General features: G+C 44.1%; 1 protein-coding gene across 1 annotated transcript; it reads left to right on the top strand.

Moving 5' to 3' along the window:
* The first annotated feature begins 68 nt into the window (after positions 1–68).
* On the top strand, positions 69–21212 carry LOC308326769 (clustered mitochondria protein homolog). The gene is made up of 31 exons (XM_080779792.1): positions 69–332; positions 679–756; positions 975–1914; positions 1993–2851; positions 2981–3141; positions 3506–3677; positions 4386–4526; positions 5368–5498; positions 5995–6149; positions 6418–6543; positions 6770–6917; positions 7109–7201; positions 7729–7947; positions 8105–8280; positions 9041–9346; positions 10373–10581; positions 11049–11150; positions 11433–11533; positions 11679–11831; positions 12024–12086; positions 12592–12845; positions 13064–13148; positions 13942–14095; positions 14665–14804; positions 15404–15484; positions 15601–15726; positions 16343–16464; positions 16918–17011; positions 17285–17419; positions 19534–19607; positions 19983–21212. Exons 3-31 carry the CDS (start codon positions 1003–1005, stop codon positions 20098–20100), a joined length of 5610 nt encoding a protein of 1869 aa, XP_080635918.1. The 5' UTR covers positions 69–332; positions 679–756; positions 975–1002; the 3' UTR covers positions 20101–21212.
* Positions 21213–21528: the final 316 nt, after the last annotated feature.

Below are 21528 nucleotides of genomic sequence, written 5' to 3'. Positions count from 1 at the left end.
TGTGCGATTGTGTGGCTGTGTGTATGCTCAGAGAGAGACGGAGAGAGAGAGAGAGGCTGAATGCAAGGCCTAGCCCGGTAAGCTCAGTCGCAGGTCTCTCCTCAGCCCTCTTCACATGTTCAGCAACATCCATGTGAAGGGCAGAAAAGGAGACTCACTCACACACTTGTGTTATGTGGGGTGTCACAGCAGCGAGAGGGAGGGAGTCTCCTGCTCTGCAAGCAAACCTGGGAGAACTTAGCACTGTCATTTTGGCTGGATGAGGAAGAGGGGAACCTGAAGATGATGTACAGAACAGAACGCACCGTAACCACCACTCATCACGCCAGCTGGTAAGAGGCCTATTGGACCGTAACAATGATTTGTTGTGGCATTTTACTGTTTGGAATGTACCTATTGATTTCTGTGCCCCTCCATTTTGTGTTAATTTTTTGTCTGACTAAAGTGTTACCCAGTATGATCCTAAGTGTTCATGTAACTCTGAAAGGATAAACCATAACCATTGGGTCCATTTCTACACCGAGTTATATGAACGCTTGTGTCAGTTGTGTGGTATATCTTGAAAGGTTTTATGATTTTAATTTTGTATATACCATCAGGCTTTATGACGTCTAAGTTGTCACTGATTAAATCAGCCTGTGATACTTTTGTATATATCTGTCTTCTATTCTAAAACAGCATAACAAAGCTGTTACCCAGGATTCCCTAAATTCCAACATCATTCCAGAGTTCTTCTGTTGGAGTCCAGAATTCAAGGTATTCCATCTCCACTCTGTAAAGTGACACCACTGCAGTGCCCTTCTGCTTTTGAAAATGCTAAGGGACATCATTTTATGTGTACAGCTGTTTTGCAGACATACAGGCATTCATCATACATATATTCCTTGACGATGACAATAAGTGTCTCCCAACAGTGCGACTTTGTTCTTTTGTTTATTAAGCGTTGCATTCTCGTGTTACACACTTCTCTGTAGAATTTGTGTTGCTGTTCACCAAGGCGCCATGGGAAATGTGGTCCAATGCTGTCATGTCTTATCAAACTACATCAGACATAAAGATGCACCAGCGCAAGGGGACGCTGAGAGGTCCCCGCTGCTCTCCAGGGAGGGGAGCGAGTGTGACTCCTTCACCCCGCAGGATAACCTGGACGAGGAAGAAGAAGACGAGGATGATGACAGTGACCTGTCGACCGTCCCCGCCATGGTTACAAACCCCACCCTGGAGCAAGGGCGCTTCCTGTTCCCGGACATCATCCTGAGCAGCAGCTTTGGAGGCGAAATATCCGTGGTAGAGCCTGTGGTTTGCCTCCTGGTGTCCGAGGAGGAAGAGGTGGGGCAGGGAGAGAGAGGCCCAGAGAGCAGTGACAGGGGGAGGAAGAAGCTGTATACTGAGGTTGAGACCCGGACTGATGCAGGGACCCAGACTGTGGTGTGGGTACAGACGCAAACGCAACCCTGCCATGCAGAGGTGCAGACGCAAACAGAGCTGATGCCGACACACAGCAGCAGGGTGGCAGAGGCACACAAATGCACCGAAGTGAATACACAAACTAAGACAGAGATGATAAAAGAGACGGTTACAGAGCAGTTTGCAGGCTGTGAAATACAAAATCATGCTAATGTGCTCTTTGAGCTGCATCCGCGTGCAGACAAACAAACACCTGTTTTAAGCACAGAAATAGGCCCTCTTGCAGAGACTATGGCATTGACGGGAAAACAGACATGTATCCAATCACAGGTGCAAGTACCAGCGAAGGTTGGTGGACAGAGAGAGAGATACACTCTGATCTCAGGCGAAGTAGTCAAAGATGTGCATGTTGAACAGAGAGAGACTGGTATCCAAGCCAAAGTCATGGGCATTAAGTATATTAAAGACACATTTCTAAAGGAACACAGTCATGACCCAGTCGAAGAGGTGATCACTAATACCAAGCAGATTGTGCATGAGGAAACTACCACAATGGACCTGAACACTGCTAATAAAGGTAAACAGCACAGCACTTCTCATACACAGATTCATGTCAGAGGACTAGTACTGAACACTGGCTCGCCACAGCAGGCTGCTTTGATGCCAACCGAACACAATGCAGACGACATGGAACAGAACCCTGATCTGCTGGAAAAGGATACCAACGGATCACAGCAGAATATGGACCTGCCTGGACACAGCACTGGCAACGTCCAAATCACGGAATGTGTCGACAATGCGGCTCCCTGTGTGAACCAGACACAGCAGGAAACCCTCCAGGTGGCTGAGAAAGTTGAGGGAACTGTTGGACAGAGCGCCGTCTGGACACATGAGAATGTCCCTGGCGAGGACGATTATGTGGCCTCTGCAAAATTGGAAACGATTGTTCCGACCGCTGAGTGCACAGATCCGAAAGATGCAGGAGAAAGTGTTGATCGGGCACACCAGAGCAGTATCCAGAACGTTCAGAGCACTCTCATCACTGAACACAATGTTAATCAGACTCGTCAAAATCCCGTCCAGGCAGTTCATCACACGGGTGAGTTAAATGCGACTGCGGATCATCAGACGGATCTGGACATTGTACAGACGGTTCAGGAAGTTGTCCAGGCTGACCACCGCCCTGATCAGGCAGATCCAAACATTGTCCCGGCAGAAAAGAATGTTGATCAGATGAATGTGATTGTTGAGACGGCACATCCAGAACCAGACCAGAGCACGGCAGAACCCAAAACTGTTGACAACCTGGAAGAGACTGCCGTGCAAGATGCTGTGGAGCTGGAAGGGTCTGGGTCGCAGGTCAAAGAGAAGCAGCCACATGAGGCCAAACAAGTGACCTTATTTTTAGTGGACAGGCTCTTCCTGGCAACGCCACCCATCAAAGGTGCGTGGATTTGGCAGTTGGAACAGCCTTGTTTAATGAATTATAAATGGGGTTTATTCAATGTTTATTATATTTCTGTTGTCATTTCTGTTGACATTATTCAGTTTTATTATTTTTATTTGTCAACAGTGCCGCCAATAGAAAATGTGAAAACCTCTGCGGATTCTACTTCAAAGGAATTTGATGAAGACAAAGGGGAGGGGCTTAGCATCCAGGAAGTGGTCAATCTCCAGGAGGCAGTGCTTACCATCAGAATCCAGTCTCCTGGAACAGAAATGTTTGAGGTCCAGGTAGAAGCTACTTTTTATTTTGTGACAACAGTGACAACTGTCACTGTCAGTATAACTATTTCTGTCTTTTTACTTTTGTAGTTTGCTTTATACTGTACCTCCAGCCATCCTTCCCCGTGCCCAACCTTTTTTGGATCAGGGCCTACTTGAAAATCTTGCTTGCAGAACTACCCATCTGAGTGTTAAGTGGCCTGTGTTCTGGCTTGGATCAATGGAACTAACATAGAGCATACTACTTTAAGTTCCTATTTATTGGTATCACAATGAAAACGCATTTTAATGTCATTATCCACTTGTAATATCCTCCCACTGGTTGGGACCCAATGCTTTATGGGTTTATGCTATTCGATTTTCTCTCCCTCAGATTTCTGGCCAGATGCTAGTAGCAGAGCTCAACCAGGTGTTAATGGACCATGAGCTGACCTGCCACCGCACCTGCTTTTCTCTGCATCTGAGTGGCGCTGCGCTGGACAACCTCTCAGAGCTCCACTCTGTCCCGGGAATCCAGGACGAAGCGCTCATCAAGGTGGTGGAAGGTAACCACTTTAGCCTTTATAATATAGACCGTGGAACATGCACACAAGCAGCCAGAATGTACATTGCAGCTTTGCCTCTCAACACAGTATTATGATTTGTGTGGCTTTATTCACAAACTGTTCAGACTACAGACCAGTCCGATTTGTTTCTCAAATATGATATTAACCCATTCAGGCCTAAAAGAAAGTGACAATTTTTTGACAATTTTCTGAAAGATTTGAGGCAATTTTAACAATTTTTCAAAAATAGCAGACCTACAAGGGTTTATTCCAGACATATTACAGCAACATAATCTGCATTGGTCACCGATGTGATGTGTTCTGAGTTTATAGATCTGCTATTTCCAGTGAGCGACACCGTCATACGACATGGTCCATGAGGGTCCATCCATGAGCTACAGAGGGTCCAGACTGAGACACATCTTTAGAAAGCACATTTGAATCAAATTACAAACTACAGAGGAGTGTGGTTCAAATCGGAATAGCAAAAAAACATTTTCTTGTGTTTTTGGTTCAGACTTGATAAAACTTATTCCAATCTGGATAGGCAAAACAAACTGATTTTATCTGCCAGTCTGAACATAGCCATAGTAATAAATAGTTAACAATGTTCTAGGACTTGTCTTCCTCAGGTTTTAACAGACCACAACCATTTCTCTCTGCATCTGTATCTGCATGCCAAACACATCCCTCCTGCTGCCATTACAGAGACTTACACGGTGCGTGACGCCCGTCTTCATCTGAGACACGTGCGGGACCTTTTGAGGAGCCTGGACCCCACAGATGCCCATAACGGTGTCAATGGCAGTTCCCTGTCCTATCTCAGCATCTACACAGAGGGAGAGACAGGTAATAACATTATCAAATCTGTCTCATAGCGTCTAGTTAGCATCAGTCAGACTCACTACCATAGTCAGTACCATAGTCTGCACCATAGTCAGCCCCAGTCAGTACCATAGTCTGCACCATAGTCAGCCCCAGTCAGTACCATAGTCTGCACCATAGTCAGCCCCAGTCAGTACCATAGTCTGCACCATAGTCAGCCCCAGTCAGTACCATAGTCTGCACCATAGTCAGCCCCAGTCAGTACCATAGTCTGCACCAGAACCAGTCAGTACCATAGTCAGTACCAGTCTGCACCATAGTCAGTATCATAGTCAGTACCAGTCTGCACCATAGTCAGTCAGTACCATAGTCAGAACAGTGGCGTCCCTCAAAATCTCAAGGCCCTCCTGCAAGGAGGAGGGTGGAGGCCCTTTCACCACAGTATAGCCTCACGGAAGACTCACTTACCATCTTCTACGTTGTTTAATATTCCCCCCCTCTGCGCTTTGGAAAATATCCCATTCCGCATTGCTCTTCCCGTAAATCCATGCTCCAGACTGGGAGCAACAGAACAGATGAAAACATTGAAGCACATGGACCTCCCACAGACAATGGCAACGCTGGACATCGATGATGTCACTCCCCGGGCTGATCTTAATGTAAAATGGGTGGCCACTGGCCAACCAAGATCTATTGCAGAGTTAATTAGTTAGAGTTTTTGCTTTGGGCGAGTGAGACCCCCTGCTGCATCACTTGCGGAGCCTCCCGTACACCAGTGAGTCAGAACCATAGTCAGAACCAGTCAGTAGGCCTACCACAGTCAGTCAGTATTTATGTGATCGTTCAACCCTGTTTGTCCATGCAGATAAGGAAAGTGGGGGGAAGAGGCGAGCTTCAGAGAAGGAGACGGTTGATTGTAGCCCCCCTGAGTACATCCTCCCCGGATGCAAAGAGTGCCCCCTTACTCCACTGCAGCCAGTGAGAAACAGTTGGAAGGTAAAAGCATTTTCTTGTGATTCTATGTACTGTTACTGTATGGCAAAGAATATGACGTGACATCAAAGACATGAAAATCTTTTATCGAGGTACAATTGACCTGCATGAAACCCTATGTGGAACTTGGAATTCTCCCCTCAAACAGGTTGGTTCAAGGTGTTTATTGTCACCAATACAGCAGAATAGCAATAGGCCTTTCATCCTGTGCAACAGGCTGTTGCAGATGTTCTACCATCCTGTAATAGCCAGAATCCTCTTCTTTGTTATGGCATGCTTTGTCATTTTCTAAACAAGCTGTTGTGGAAATGTTATGGAATAATTATAGCTTTTACTGTAATACATTATTACATTTGCCTGCATGTCTAACCCTGATGACAGACGGACGGACAGACGAACGGACGGACGGACAGACGGACGGACGGACGAAACAAATCAGTCATGAATCATGAATGGTTACTTAAGACAGTGGAATCAAATGAAAATGTATGTTTGGTAGCCTTTGCAGTGCCTGCGAGTTCTCACTATGAGCAGCTGGAACCCTCCTCCAGGAAACAGGAAGATGCATGGGGACCTCATGTACATCAACGTTGTCACCATGGAGGACCGAGACCTTAACATTACATCCTCCTCGCGCGGTTTCTACCTCAACCAGTGAGTATCTGGGACACGTTGTGAACATAAAACAGTTTGTGTGACTATATGACTACTACAGCTAATCGGCTAATTCTAATTGAGAATTCACATTAAAGACTTCAAATATTTTGAATCCTCCACAACAACAATATACCCGTAAAGCTTATGAATCCATAGTGTTGGAGCTTAGTAGTATTTAAGGTGTCTAAACCAAGAAATCTACATGATTGCTTGACATGATGGCAAATTTGTCTTTTTCAAGCATGTGCTTTGCTAACGTTTGCAGGTCAACTGCCTTCACTTTTAACCCCAAGCCGGCATTGCCCAATAACCTTTGCCACTCGCTGGTGGAGCTGCTGAGTCAAGTTAGCCCTGCCTTCAGAAAAAACTACAGTGCCCTCCAGAAAAAGAGGTGAGCATGAGAAGAGATGTTTTTTTTTAACAAAGAAGCTACTTTATGAAATCAATAAGAATATCATCTTTATTACTTACATATAGTATTATTATTATTTACTTACCAGGTATTGAACAAAGACAATGTCCAAAGGCATTGGCACAGATAGAAAAAATATATATAATCCCCCATTCTGACCGTGTAACAGAAAAGCATTCTCTACCACTGGTTGCCATTAATCCAGGGTCCAGCGACATCCGTATGAGCGGATAGTCACGCCTTTCCAGGTGTATACCTGGACAGCCCCCCACGGAGACCATGTCCTGGACTGGGTGAGGGCGGAGGAGACGCACACCATCCGAATGGGCCAGGACGAGCACACATCTGGACAGGTGGTGGACACATCAAAGCATGTTCGGACAATAAGCACACACTCTAGAACTTTGTGAGAGACACACAAGGTGTAGCGGAAATCACAGGACAAAGTACTCGTGCACATACAAACAAAACACACAATGCCGTTTTCATATTAGATAATGCGATTATTGGGCAGTGGTAGTGATAATGTGTGTTGTGAGCCCAGAGTCGGGACTGGAACGAGGAACTGCAGTGCTGCAGGGAACTCCCCCGGAACACTGTCCAGGAGCGCCTACAGCGAGAGAGAAACATCTTCAAGGTGAGTGTCCTCGGCTAACCTTGTGTCACCAGGCTTTCTGCAGTGTCTGGTTTATATTCCAAATGAAATGAACCAGTCTGATCCAGTCTAGAACCCACCGTATCTCATTTGCACATATCCACTCTAGACACAAACCGGATCAGCAACCTGCAAAGAGAATACATTGATACCAGTTTTTAGTCCTCAAGATATCCTGATGAATATAGGGAACATGGAAGAGGCAGGAATCACCTCAACGATTTCCAGATTTTCTTGAATCTGTCAAGGGAAAGTGACTTAATCTGATCTAGAGTAAGTGTCATCACCACCAATTTATACTAAGGGAAAGGCACTAGACTTCCTAAAGCAATAAGAGACAACTACCCCCACTACACCTGCTCCCATAGGGTGAATCTGTTAATGTGTATATCTCCATTAGTTAAGTCAGTTTGCCTGGGGAAATAATAGTTGATATGTGATGCCTTTTTATACTGCTACTACATAGCACTTTGAAACCTGTTTGGTTAGAGTAAACAATCTCCATTCAGACCAACAGCGATTTTGTTGCTGCCGCAACACAAGGCGCCATGGCGGTTGTCGACGGTAACGTCATGGCGATAAACCCGGGAGAGGCGCCCCATATGCAGATGTTCATCTGGAACAGCATGTTCTTCAGCCTGGGCTTTGACATATCAGACCACTACCGCCCACTAGGGGGCAATGCTGCTGCCCACACAGCCGCCAACTGTGACCAAAGAGGGGTACAGGTATGCCATCTGCCACTCTTCCCCACTATTTCTTGTAATTTTAACACAAATAAATGTAATCAACAGTATTTTAACCTTTTCCCGTTGCAATATCAACTTTGTTTTTCCATTGCCAGAATGGTGGCATTTTTATCATGGCTTGCATTCTCTGGTACAGGCCTATGCAGCCGTCGACACAGAGGGGTTATACACACTCGGTACAGCAGTGGTGGATTACCGTGGTTACCGTGTTATTGCCCAGACTATAGTTGCTGGGATACTGGAGAAGAGCCAGGAGGAAAGTGTTGTCTATGGATCTAATGACCACGGAAAGACTGTCCTCACACACCCAAGGTAACACACACACACACACACACACTGTCACACACACACACACACACACACACACACACACACACACACACACACGCTCGCGCATTGTATTCTCATCATCGAGCAGCGAGCCCACCCACTATTGTTATCGTACATTTGTATTCCCGGGCCCGTTTTTCTGTTGAGCTGTGACGTCATGTGGGTCAACCAATTGGAAGACAGAGGGATGTCATGTGGGTCAATACATCATGTTCGAGTAGGGAGCTACTCGAGCAGACGAGCACACACTGTTTCTTCAGGAACAGTATTTTCTAGTTATTACTTGCGCAAGTAGAGTGCGCAAGTACTGTAATCGGCTGCGTATGTCGATCATAATTAATAACCAGTGTTGGGCAAGTAAAGCTACATGTAGCTGACCCAACACTTGTATGTATGTACGAATGGTGGTCCCTTATTGGCTGTTGATGGTGATGTAACTAAGGTACGTTTCAAGGTTGGGTCAATCACAGGTCTAAAGGATTTAGAACAGCAGTTGTAATAATAAGTAGGCCATGGATGCGCAAGTTGGCACCTCGACAGAGTGCATTTCTAGTTACTTAATTCTTCCGTAGCTCACTGGTTTAAATGTTGCATCCCGCGTGGTAGGCCTGGGTTTGAATCCTAAGAAGGACATTCAACTTATGGATTGCAGCTTTATCTACATTATTTAATTAATTTTCCATTCTTAACCTGACCCTCACCGCTGCATGCCTGAAGTTAACTTCCAACCTTGGTTCTGTAGGTTCATGGAACTGCTGGAGAAGACCAGCGGCCCATTGAGACTTCATCGTCACACAGTGCTCGACCACAGCGACAGGCCCGTGGAGCTTTACTCCTCCATAGATACCAAGGGCATTCTGGGTAATGATGGCCGGCATTACATCCTGGACCTTCTGCGGACCTTCCCCCGGGATCTCAACTTCCTGCTCCCAGGAGAGGAACAGGGGGAGGTGCCCACAGAGTGCCGGAGCTTTGGTTACCCACGGCAACATCGGCACAGCCTGGCTGGTCTGAGACCTGAGCTGATAGACGTCTTCGTTCAGCACAGGTCAGTGCTTAGCCAGGGAGATGGTATCAAGTGTACTACTTAAAGATGGAGTGCCGTGATTTATTTCCACCCTAAAACATGATCATCAGGTATTATTATTATTATAAAGAGGACGATGTTTTTCAAAAAAGTGTACAATATTTTGTTAAAGTGTCGTTTTTATGTGGACGCACACCAGTTCATTAAGTATGCCTGGTTTTCCTGGTGATGGGTGGTGATCCACCCACAGCTGTTGTTGAATGAGAAAGGGAGATGGGCTAGGGGAGGGGATATTGTGATGTCACTATATTGCTGTTTTTTTTCCATTGGCACGTTTGACTGTCAAGGTTTCAGCCTCCATGATAAAAACCCATATAAAAAGGGAAGCACACCAAGGGGTCTAATAATGAAGTACTGTGTCGCCTCATAAACACATGAAAAAACGGTAAAAAAATACATCAATCACGGCACTCCATCTTTAATATATAAATCATAGTCCATGTTTGGATCTAGATGAATGCAATTAACAACTTGGTATGATAGGAAACCAGCATTGGTGACCTCTAGGTCACCAGTTGGAATTTCCAGAATGGCAGTGAATAATGTGTGAGGGCGGAATTTGTGAGAAACAGCAACTGTATGAGGTGTCACTACATAAAGACCATTAACCAACAATTACACCAGTTGCCAACAGTAAGAAGAGTGTAGTTTTTCCCCGATCTTCAGCTCCTATGTGTGAATAACAATGTAATGATGCCATTGTGAACAAGGAAGTTGCTGGGTAACACGTGCTCACATTGAATGATTGACTACCAAAAAAGTTTTACTCTAAATATAATGTAAAAAGAACCACCGCTCATCCGCTGAAAAGACTTAAGAGAGGTGCTGGAGCCACAACGGGAACATGAGAAAAATAAAGGGGAAGCTCCGCACACTCAGATCTGCGCACAATCAATGTATTTATTTAGCAAGCTTTCGGTCTAGGCTTCTTCAGGCTTCTACTCTAAACATAATAAAAATGTTGTTGCTCACCTTTGTATAATTCAGGTATGAACTCTTCCTCAAGATGGTGCCTCAGGGGTTCAGACAACTGGCTGCCGCAGGTCCCGAGAGCCAGGAGGGGATCGGACAGTCAGAAGATATGGAGGCTGAAGATCTGGGGGTCAAAATACTGGGGGAGACTGACGATACAACTCCAGCCAATGTAGGTGGAGATACAGCTCCAGCCGGTGGAGATACAGCTCCAGCCAGTGTAGGTGAGTCATAGATGAGGACAGAGAGATGACCATCCTCAAGGCTTCATTTATACTGCATCACACAACTGTTGCCCTCCATCAGGCGGTTTAGAGTCCCTAAATATAAGAAAAACAGGCTAAAAAACTCTGTTCTGCTTTTAAACCAAAATCAGTAAACCAAGAGGATTAGTTCTATTGTTCTTGTTCCTGTCTGCCTCTGTGATTTGTGTCCTGTAATGTATCTTTTGTAATGTATTGTCTATGTCTTGTCTGTATCTTGAACGGTGACGTCATGGACGCAAAACTAAATTCAGTGCAAGCTGACAATAAAGTTGTATCGTATTGTATCGTTGCAGGCAGAATATTGCCCACCTATAAAGCTTGTAGATCGGCTATTCTCGTTGTGTGACGAAGTATAAATCAGGCTTAAATCTGAGTTCTGCAAACTAAAAAGAAACGAGTGACTGGTGATGTCTTGCTCTCTGCAGATGGTCAGATCAGAGAGATGATTATGAAAGCATGCAAAGCCACCGGCTCAGTGAGCGACTCCCACTTTGACATCCGCTTCAACCCTGATGTTTGCTGTGCAGGTGTCACCTCGTGCACGCATGCACAAACACACAGACACACAGCTGTGATACTCCCACAGACAAACCTCTGTCATACAAGCAATTAACATCCTCTTGCACACACACACACACACACACACACACACACACACACACACACACACACTTACGCATTATATCTTCTTTTGTGCAGTCCCTAACCTGACCTGATCTCCCCACACACATGCATTTATATACGTGCTATATTGCTCACGTGCATTAGCATGCAAAAGGTTTTCCTTCAACTTCCGTTTTCTGCGCTAGGTGTGCTTTTCCCATCCGAGTGTGCTGAGGACCTACAGAGACAGAAACAGCTGCTCTGGGATGCTGCAGCTTTCCTCCTGTCCAATCAGATTCCAGCAGTGGTAGGTCTTTCTGCAAAACAACATTCCACAGGATCCTTGTGTTTTGAAGGAGACAGTTGGAAAGACAAAAACAGTGTGACTATATAGTGTGTTCTTGCGTGCGTTCTTGATTGCTTGCGTGCGTGCGTGTGTGCGTGCGTTATAGCTGAGGGACTGTCTGGACCAGACAGTGGTGCCTATGGATGGGGCCACCCTGACCACAGCCTTGCATCAGCGGGGTGTGAGTGTACGGTACCTGGGCACACTTCTAGAGCTACTGGAGAGGTCAGAGGAAAAAGAGAGACTCAGTCACATAGAGGTAATTATCACTGTAGATAATCATTTGGGACCACGTAATTAATGTGATACAGACAGCGCCCTGCAGCGGTATCTTCTCGTCAAAGTATTCCTCTCCAAGTTACAATGAATACTGCTCCTGTGATTGTGTGTTGAGTCATGACCAATTAAACCCCAGTCTTCTTCTAGTAACTGCTGAAGTGTTCCCTCACAGAGAATTGCCATCAGTGAGTTGGTCATCCGGAGTGCAAAACACATCTTCAAGATCTATCTACAGGTGTGCTGCTTAAAAACTATCATCATCATAACCTTTATTTAAACTCCGAGTACAATGTAGGCTACATTTTCAATGTAGCCGAAATACAAAACACAAAATCAACAATATACATTAAATACAGCAGCAATATCAAATATATGAATTGGAAAACAGAAAGTGTTCAAAGCTAAAATAACTATAATAGATAGATGAGAATGTATTAAAACAGTTACATTGTTGAGTAAAAGTGCTAGAAATCATTTCCCTGAATTGACCTATAGGGAAGGCAGTGATCTGATTTGACCTGATTATTTTATTTAAGCCAAATTTGTATAACTTCATTGCATGCCACAATCAAGTATTGATCTACTGTACAAGCTCATAATGCTGTGGCTCATGAATGATGGACTCAAGCGGTACAGTTTCATTTGAATTGCCTTCATATTTATTACAGTAATGACTTTCCCTTTCCCTGCTATGGTCTACTGAAGCGTTTAGTTTTGTCTTCCTTCCTGTGACCCGGCAGGACGTGGAACCGGCAGCGTTCTCCGCCGCCGTCGGTCACTTCCTCAACTGCCTGCTAAGCTCCTCCTCCTCGTTTCCCGACTCCGGTTCAGACGAGCTGCTCTCCCGCCGCCGCGGCCGCCGCCGGCGGACCGGCAGCCACGGGAGCCGCGTCGCCATGCTGGCCGACAGCGTGTGGGCCAGACTGACCCCCGGTGACCTCTGGATTAGGATCAGGAAAGAGGCCGAGGATTACTACCACTACGCACTATGCAGGTGTTTGTGGGCGTGCGTGCAAATGAGATTGCATGTGAGATTTCCGTCTGGGGATCAATTGATGTGGAAAACTTGCCAGGCTATATTAGGATTATTAGCGCGTGCGTAAAGTTTGAGGTTGGGCATATGGTTGGGTCTGCGATTAGGGGTTAGGGAAGGATCAATAACTATTATTATTAATTATTTATTTTACCTTCTGTCTTCCCTTCTGTGTTTAGTGACAGTATAGATGACTTAATAGAGAAGTACAGTCTACAGAAGATTTCCCTACTACGAGAGATGACCATGAAAACAGGCATCCAGGTATTATAATCGGTCTCAAATTGATCAGTCAAATTGTTCTCTGATTTAGTCTCATTGACATTTTTCCAAATAGTCTCTCATTCCCTTACCCTAATCTTTCAACTGATCATGATCTGCATTAAGACATTCATTAAGCAATTAAAGCAAAGCAAATGTGACAGACAATAAAATGTACAATAATATTAATAAGAAGTTATCAAACAATAACACATTGAAATAATTCAGTGCTATGAGAAGGATTAGTTAATTCAAGTTAACGACAACATCTATTCAACTATGTCAGCTTCAGTTCATGGAATTGATTGATTGATTGATTGATTGGATTGATTAATTGATTGATTTGATTGACATCTTTATTGATCATGAAATAAGATCTTATGTCATATCTGTAACAAACATCTGATCCACCATAAATTCAACAGGATAACACAAAATGCTTACAGCTTGACATGTTTCCATTGCGGTTCTTTAGTATGAGGTGTGTATGATGATGACATGCAATGTGTTGCTTTTGGGTGCATGAGACGCATATAGTTCATGATGTGAGCAAGTCTGAGTGAATGTGTGGAGGCCATTTGAGCCTCCTGTTGCATTTATCACAGAATGTCAAATTAAAAGCAGTTGGAATTCATGTCTCTTGGTGCAGGTGCAGTTGAGGGAGTATGCGTTTGACTCTGTTTTGTCTCTTGGTGCAGGTGCAGTTGAGGGAGTATGCGTTTGACTCTGTTTTGTCTCTTGGTGCAGGTGCAGTTGAGGGAGTATGCGTTTGACTCTGTTTTGTCTCTTGGTGCAGGTGCAGTTGAGGGAGTATGCGTTTGACTCTCGTCACAGGCCAGTGTTTGCCGAGGAGGATGTAGTGAACATGTTCCCTGTGGTCAAACATCTCCGGCCGACATCGTCAGACGCCACGCGACTCATCCAGCAGGCCCAGGTCGCAGTACAGAAGGGTAGTACAGCACACAGACACACACACACTATGGGGTGTTTCAGTACAGAAGGGTAGTACAGCACACAGACACACACACACTATGGGGTGTTTCAGTACAGAAGGGTAGTACAGCACACACACTATGGGGTGTTTCAGTACAGAAGGGTAGTACAGCACACAGACACACACACTATGGGGTGTTTCTGTGGTTAACTACTAGATGGTGCGTCCCCATGTTCTCTTCCAGCTGGAGACTTGTGTTATATGTCCTTTCCTTTCTCTGTCCAACAGTAGGGGTCAGCAGTGAGTGGGATTATACTACACATGTGGGGAATTTGCATAATTACTAAATTGGGGTTATGTGGGGAATTTGCATAATTACTAAATTGGGGTTATGAAATAAAGTAGTCATAGGCTGTCATGTAAGCAACAAATACATAATGGGTATATAGGATATAGGATAGTACCAATATGACCTTTGTGCTACCCGTTGCCTTTTTTAGCTTATAAATAGGCTATATCTGTGGCTCTGCTTTTTGTGTTACTCACCTCCAAAGAACTTTTGTCTTTTCTTTTTGTGTCATCCAGGACTGCTCAAGGATGGCTATGACATGTTAAGCCAGGCCCTGACCCTGTTCAGCACTGTGTGCGGTGTCCTGCACGAGGACATGTGCATGTGCCTGCGCCTAATGGGCCGCATCAGTTACATCCTGGGAGAGTATTCGGACGTAAATACAATGCACAATTTTTTTATTATTTAAACATATGTTTATTGATTTTTCTTTACAACATAGTGTTTTCAAAGCAATTATTCACATATATTATTTTCCCATACACCCACATGGCAACACAAACACTAAACATTATCTTTGTGTGACACACATCTCGAGATCCACATGGAAACAACGTTGCTCCTGTGTGGATCTCAGATTTCTGACGATCTGGGACCCATTGACTTGATTATAAAATTAAAGTTGAATAATATCACACCCATGTGAAGTGAGGGGCGCTCTTATCATCGTACATCATTCATAAGTGTATATCATCTCATTCCGGCCAATCAGAATTTGTGACCTCCCTTTCGTCTTCAATGTTTGTGTTTACGCAATATTTGTGTTTACACAAACACTCAAAGATAGCCATTCATTTTCAATGGGATTTAATGTTTGTGTTGGGACAAACATTCAAAACTGGCCATTCATTATCAATGTCATTTGATGTTTGTGTTAGGACAATGTTTGTGTTTTACACACACCCTCAAACATGGACATAGACGCGCCCCTCAAAGAAAGTTTAAGTATAAAACACATGATATGCTTCCCCCCAGGCTTTGAGCCACCAGGAGAAGGTTGCGATGGTCAGTGAGCGAGACCAGGGCATTGACCACCCACAGACAACCCAAGACTATGTGAGTGTCCTTCACTTTTCTCGTGGACTCGCGTCTGTATTCCACTGTTCTTGGAGATCCAAGATATGTTTACATGAGTATCATAGATGTGTTTTCTGTTGATGGATTCATTTCAGACGTACCTGGCTCTGTACTGCTTTGCGGGTAGACAGCCCTCCACCTCCTTGCATCTGCTGTATCGTGCACGCTACCTTACCCTGCTTGTGAGTGGAGAGGACCACCCGCAGCTCGCGCTATTGGACGTAAGACCTCATCTGAGTGTTATGCAGTCAATTTTAAGGAGTTGCTATGTTACTAAATAGCACATTAAAAAGAGAGTACATTGTAATTGACCTATAGCTAAGCCCCTCCTCAAACTGCTATGGTCCAATTACAGCTAAGCATAACATGGGTTAGACAAACCTCTCCACCAATAGTTTTCCTATATGATAAAACATTGTTTTAAAAAGGAACACACATATTTTTCCAGTGCATATGGCAGGCCTTGTTGACAGATTTGGAAGAGATTTTGAAGGTCTGGTTCCAAAAATGAACCAGTATAAAATCCATGATATTTACATTGGAATGAATGAGCCCTGCTGGAAAGTGTCCAAGTGGGAGTGTCTAAGTGGTAGAGGGCGGGGCTTTGCTAAAGGTGAATTATGTGGCTGAGTCGCCTCTATAAAAGGTTATGTTTAATGCCACTTTCACCAGCTTATGGCAGAAAGCACGTAGAATAATAACAGTAAATACCCCTACAAACCTTTATTTTTGACAGACAATGAGATCCACAAATCCCTTTCATTGACCAGAATGTACTGTACACTTGTTATTATTAATAATAATATATGTATATCTCTGTTGTGCTTCACTCTTTAGAGCATGCTGGGTCTGGTGCTTCATGGCCTGATGGAATATGACCTGTCACTGAAGTTCCTTCAAAATGCCTTAACTCTAACCGCCAAATACCATGGTGCCAAATCAGTCAAACATGCGCACAGGTCAAATTAGTTTTGTTTTTGTTTTTAAATTTATCTCACCTGAACTTGCGTAAGCTGCAATCCATAAAACTCATGACGTACCCAGGACTTGAACCTGTTCCCAATCCCATGAGTGCTAACAAGTTATGGTCTGGGCCGTGGCTCAGCGGTCCAGGCACCTTGGCTGGTAATCCAGTCTGGCAGTGTGCCGCGGGTTCGACTACCGATCCCGATGGCCTTTACTGCATGTCACCCCCCCCCCATCTCTCTCCCCATTTCCTGTCAGCCTACTGTCTATCCCTCCATAAAAGATAATTACAAAAAGCATAAAAAACCCCATCAAAAAATATGGATTGGCAGCTTTTATGATTGTCATGAAATGTTTACTGTGATCCTTTCTTTCCTTTGTAGCTTTACTGTGATATTTACCAAATCTCTCTCTCTCTCTTCTCTCTCACTGTGTATTCCATACAGTCATCACCTGCTGGCCACTGTGTTTGAGAGCAAAGGAGAGTTCCGCTCAGCCCTGCAACAAGAAAAAGAGGCTTACTCAATATACAAGGACCGGGTAGGTGTTGGCGAAGATCGTACGGTAGGATGCTGATAGAACTGCGATCAGTGGAAGATGTTAAACAACATAACTTAAGCACACAATGTGTCAAACAAAAACTGAAATAGAATGGACAACATCTTATGGGGGAAATACAGTAGGCTACAATGAAATCCTCTGGTCCATTGGTTCCATTTGTTCACTCTGACTTACAAATGGTTAAATTAACACCCAGGATTTTACTGTGTAGGCTACTATATAATTATGGTCTTTGTTGTTGCCCACACAAAGGTGGGTGAGAGCCACGAGAGTACCAAAGAGAGCTCAGAGTACCTGAAGACACTCACTCAGCAGGCTGTGATCCTCCAGAAAGCCATCAACCACATCTACAGCAACACCTCCAGTGCCTGTATCCCTCCCCCAAAGGTGCATACACAGTACACAACACAACACATGCACACAACTCATATATGTACAGTACACTGAGTACAGTTCATCATATTACAAGTAAGGTGGGTGAAAAACTTTGTTGTGCAGGCTCATCATTGCAGTTAAAAAGGTAGAGAGAAGAGCATAACGCGCATAACATGACATTATTGTGAGTGCATAATAAATAAAAGTTCATGGGTGAATGTATCTACGAGTATAAATAAAATGAGAATCAGAACATGAATCAGTTCAGACTGTACATCAAACTTAGCTCTTGTTCAGCAGTCTAATTTCTGAGAAGTAAAAGCTGTTCAAGGGTCTGGTAGTACAGCTCCCGATGCTCCTGGAATGCTTGCCTGGCCGTGGGTGCGGCAGCGGCTTGAACAGGCTGTGGCTGGGGTGGTGAATATACTAATGTCCCTGATGATACTTTCCGCTTTAGCCACGCAGCGTCTCTCATGTATTTCCTTGAGGGGGGAAGCTCCCCTCCCACGATGCGCTGTGCTGTTCGCACCACTCTCTGCAGTGATCTGCGTTCCGCATGCAGAGGTGCTCGCTATATGGTGCTGCTGTACTCTGAGGATGCGTGGGCACACTCTGAACTTCTTCAGGTGGCAGGTAGCAATAGAGTCTCTGTTGGGCTTTTTTCACCACTTTTTCGGTGTGCGTGGCCCACTTCAGGTTCTTGGAGATGCGTATCCCCAAGAATTTAAAGTCACAGACCTGTACCACTGCAACGCCGTTGATGACGATAGGTGCGTGCTCTCTCTCCTGCTTCCTAAAGTCCACGATCAGCTCTTTGGACTGACGTTGAGAGCGAGGTGGTTTTCCTGACACCACTGTGCCAGTGTGCCAACCTCAGCTCTGTGGGCCGTCTCGTCATCATTTTCGATGAGGCCCATCAATGTAGTATCATCTGCATACTTAATGATGACGTTAGAGCCGTGTGTGGCCGTACAGTCATGTGTGTACAGGGAATAGAGCAGAGGGCTCAGCACATGGCCCCGGGGTGCTTCCCGTGTTGAGAGTCATGGGGTCCGATGTGATATATTATCTAACTATAATTCACTCAATGTCTGAATGAATGAATGTCTGTCTGTCTGAAACATTGTCGTAGCTCACGTGGCTGCACCAATCGCTCCGACTTTTCACACAGGCATTGACCATAATTTCACTTTCCATGGATTTTTTGGGTCATCATGACGCATCTCCCCATATAGGCCACGCCCATTTCAGGGTAGATTTAGGATAGATTTTCCGCCATTTTGACTTTTCTTCAAAGCACACTTTTTTCTCTTCCACCTACAGCTTTTGTGCAAATCTCACAAAAATCGGTCCACATGATCTCTGGACCTATATATCTGATTAAAACACCACAGGCAGAATGTTCGTAGTCCGTATCGTTCGGCTGTAATCGGCTTACAAAGTTAGTGGGGGGGGCCTGTTTCACACAAAATGACACAAATCATGAACGGAATATCTAATCCACCCCACATTTTATTCACATGTCGAGGGTGGTTCCATTTCATCCGTAGGGGGCGCCGTCAAAAACACGGTTTTTGGGTGATAGATCCTCACAGGGGTGACTTGACATTGTAATTGGCTAGCTAAATCAGTGGGAGGGCCCTACATTTCCCAAGGCGTCTGTGCCATCGATCCAACCACACTTGGCAAATTCTCCAGAATTGCACCTGCGACGGTGTTGTCGGACTAATGACTGTAGTAGGACTGTTGGTATGTCTAACCAACGTATGCACGGTTGCACCCCATGGGCAAGTGCCTCTGACACCAGACTGATTAAACCTCAAAATATATACAGTACATCAATAATATAGGATCTATTACATCGCTGTACCCACACTGTACATAATTTGGTGTTCATATATTTGAACGGGTAAGGACTAGTAATATGTAATTTAGGCTCTCTTTTTCTCCGACACGCACGCACGCACGCACGCACGCACACGCACACGCACACGCACACACACACACACACACACACACACACATTGATATTTTAGCCAGTGGCTTACAGTGATTGTATTTCTATTTATACAGTATGTACATAACAGGATTGTACAGCATATAAAGGCCTCTCTATTTCTCTCCAGTTTTCCACACCAAGCCTTCCCATGATTCTTCAGCAACTCAACCTGACCTGTGGAATCATTTTCATTCCTCTCAGGTAAACCCTTTTCTGTATTCATCCAGCAGATGCCTGCGCTCAGATGGCTCAGATGAACGCACGGCAGAAGGGTTAAGGGTCTTGTTTAGGGCCGCTTGCCGAACCGACAACCTTCCGACAGCTATGGACATGGACACCCACTAGAGACATGTATCTAGTATATATGTATATATCTGACTCACTCAAGTTCTTATCCTCCTAATAATACTGCGATGGCGTTTCAACATAAACATGAACCAAACATTGACTTCCTAAGTCAGGGGTAAATGATGATATATTTAAGACTTTTACTATGTGAATAATTGATGACTGCCACATGTACAGGATATTCTCTCCTCATCATTGTTATTTTCTGTCACTCACTATTTATTCTAGAGCAAAGGAATTAGGAGATCTGACGAGTGAGTTGAAGGGAAGGGGCACGGCTCAGGCTCTGGAAGTGGACGTGGAAAACCAACAAGCGCTAAAGGACTCGAGGTCTGCAGATGACTGACAGCATCACTGCATCTGAGCATCTGAGCTTCTGAGCTGCAGTTATACAACCTGCTTTGGTTGGCCATCCAATGAGCACTGACTATGAACAACAAAGTGACATACATTGAAGACAGGCATGCGATATCAGCTGATTAATATAATAATTAATGTAAATGATAGTTATACTAAAAATGGTCTTTTAATGGAAGATTAGGACATTTCCCTGCCTCCCATATACAGTAGGTGTTGAAGACAACCAGAGGCTTAAGTAGGGTAGGTGTAGAGAAGAGCGTGCTATATATTCTTGCACTCTATTGTCTCACTGTTGTGAACAGTGTGCAGTGCTCTCAAAAGGTTATACAACATTGCTTGTAAAGAGGGAATACCCCAGCACTGTGGCAGTGAGAGAAATGTATAGATCCATAGGCCTGCCGCCTGGTTATTGTATAACATTATGAATCATTGTGCAGAATGTGTTTGACCTACTATGTATGGAGAAAAATGGCAACAAGAACAAGGCTGCTCTGCAAACACTTTTGTTTTTATTGTAAACTGACATTCTTTGCTTTTGCAATTCCCTGTCATCCCTGGGATTTACTCTAAACCACTAAATGGAACTCACGATATGATGCATAAATATTCTAACTATGGGTATGAATCATGAGGGCAGATGATCTCTAAAGACTGAAGTTGTTTTTCTTATTTTTGTTTAGTAAGTATGTACTGTATGTAACTAAGTAACATTTACCAGGGGGAGGAATATTGATTATTAGGGCTAGGCAATATAGACAAAATCAATTATAGCCTATCAGCATATTTTTTTCATAGGCTACCTTGATTGATAATGATATTGTGATCTGTGATTTCACAGAATAATAAGGGGAGAGAGGAGGGTGGAGCTGAAAGGATTAATAAAATAAACAGAAAATGTAAAATTCAATAATGAATTGTATGAAGTGGCTTACGACTTTCACAAAATGTGAATGGTTGTCTTTGTTCCCTTATTCACTAGTAAATAAACACCACACCTTCAAAGTCAAACAACTAAAAAATATTTTAATTGTTTATATTGAAATATGCAAGTGCTGAACATAATGAATTTTGAACATGTTTAATTTAATGAACTAAATTAAGAAGGAATAAAAAATGTCACACCATTTCTAAATACATTTTTGCTTGCTCCACTGTCTATGCCTGTGTTCAATGTGATATCAGTCCAGCTTATGTACTGTATGTATAGGCTATCTTTTATCCTGTAACTTTAACGTATGTAACTCACATGTAGCATCATTATGAAGAACAGTAATACTGCATTTCTCGACAATGAAAAGCCACATACAAAACATCACAAATCCTACTGGATATGGGATAAAGGTATAGATTTGAATAGATGAGGTATCACAGCCACACCCAGCCTGTTTTTTAATCAAATGCACTCTCTGGGAGT

This window comes from Protomyctophum bolini (genome assembly GCF_963924005.1).
Source record: "Protomyctophum bolini genome assembly, chromosome: 13".
Lineage (NCBI taxonomy): Eukaryota > Metazoa > Chordata > Actinopteri > Myctophiformes > Myctophidae > Protomyctophum > Protomyctophum bolini.
Note: the sequence above shows the minus strand (reverse complement) of the source record. Positions and strands in the feature narration are given on the sequence as shown.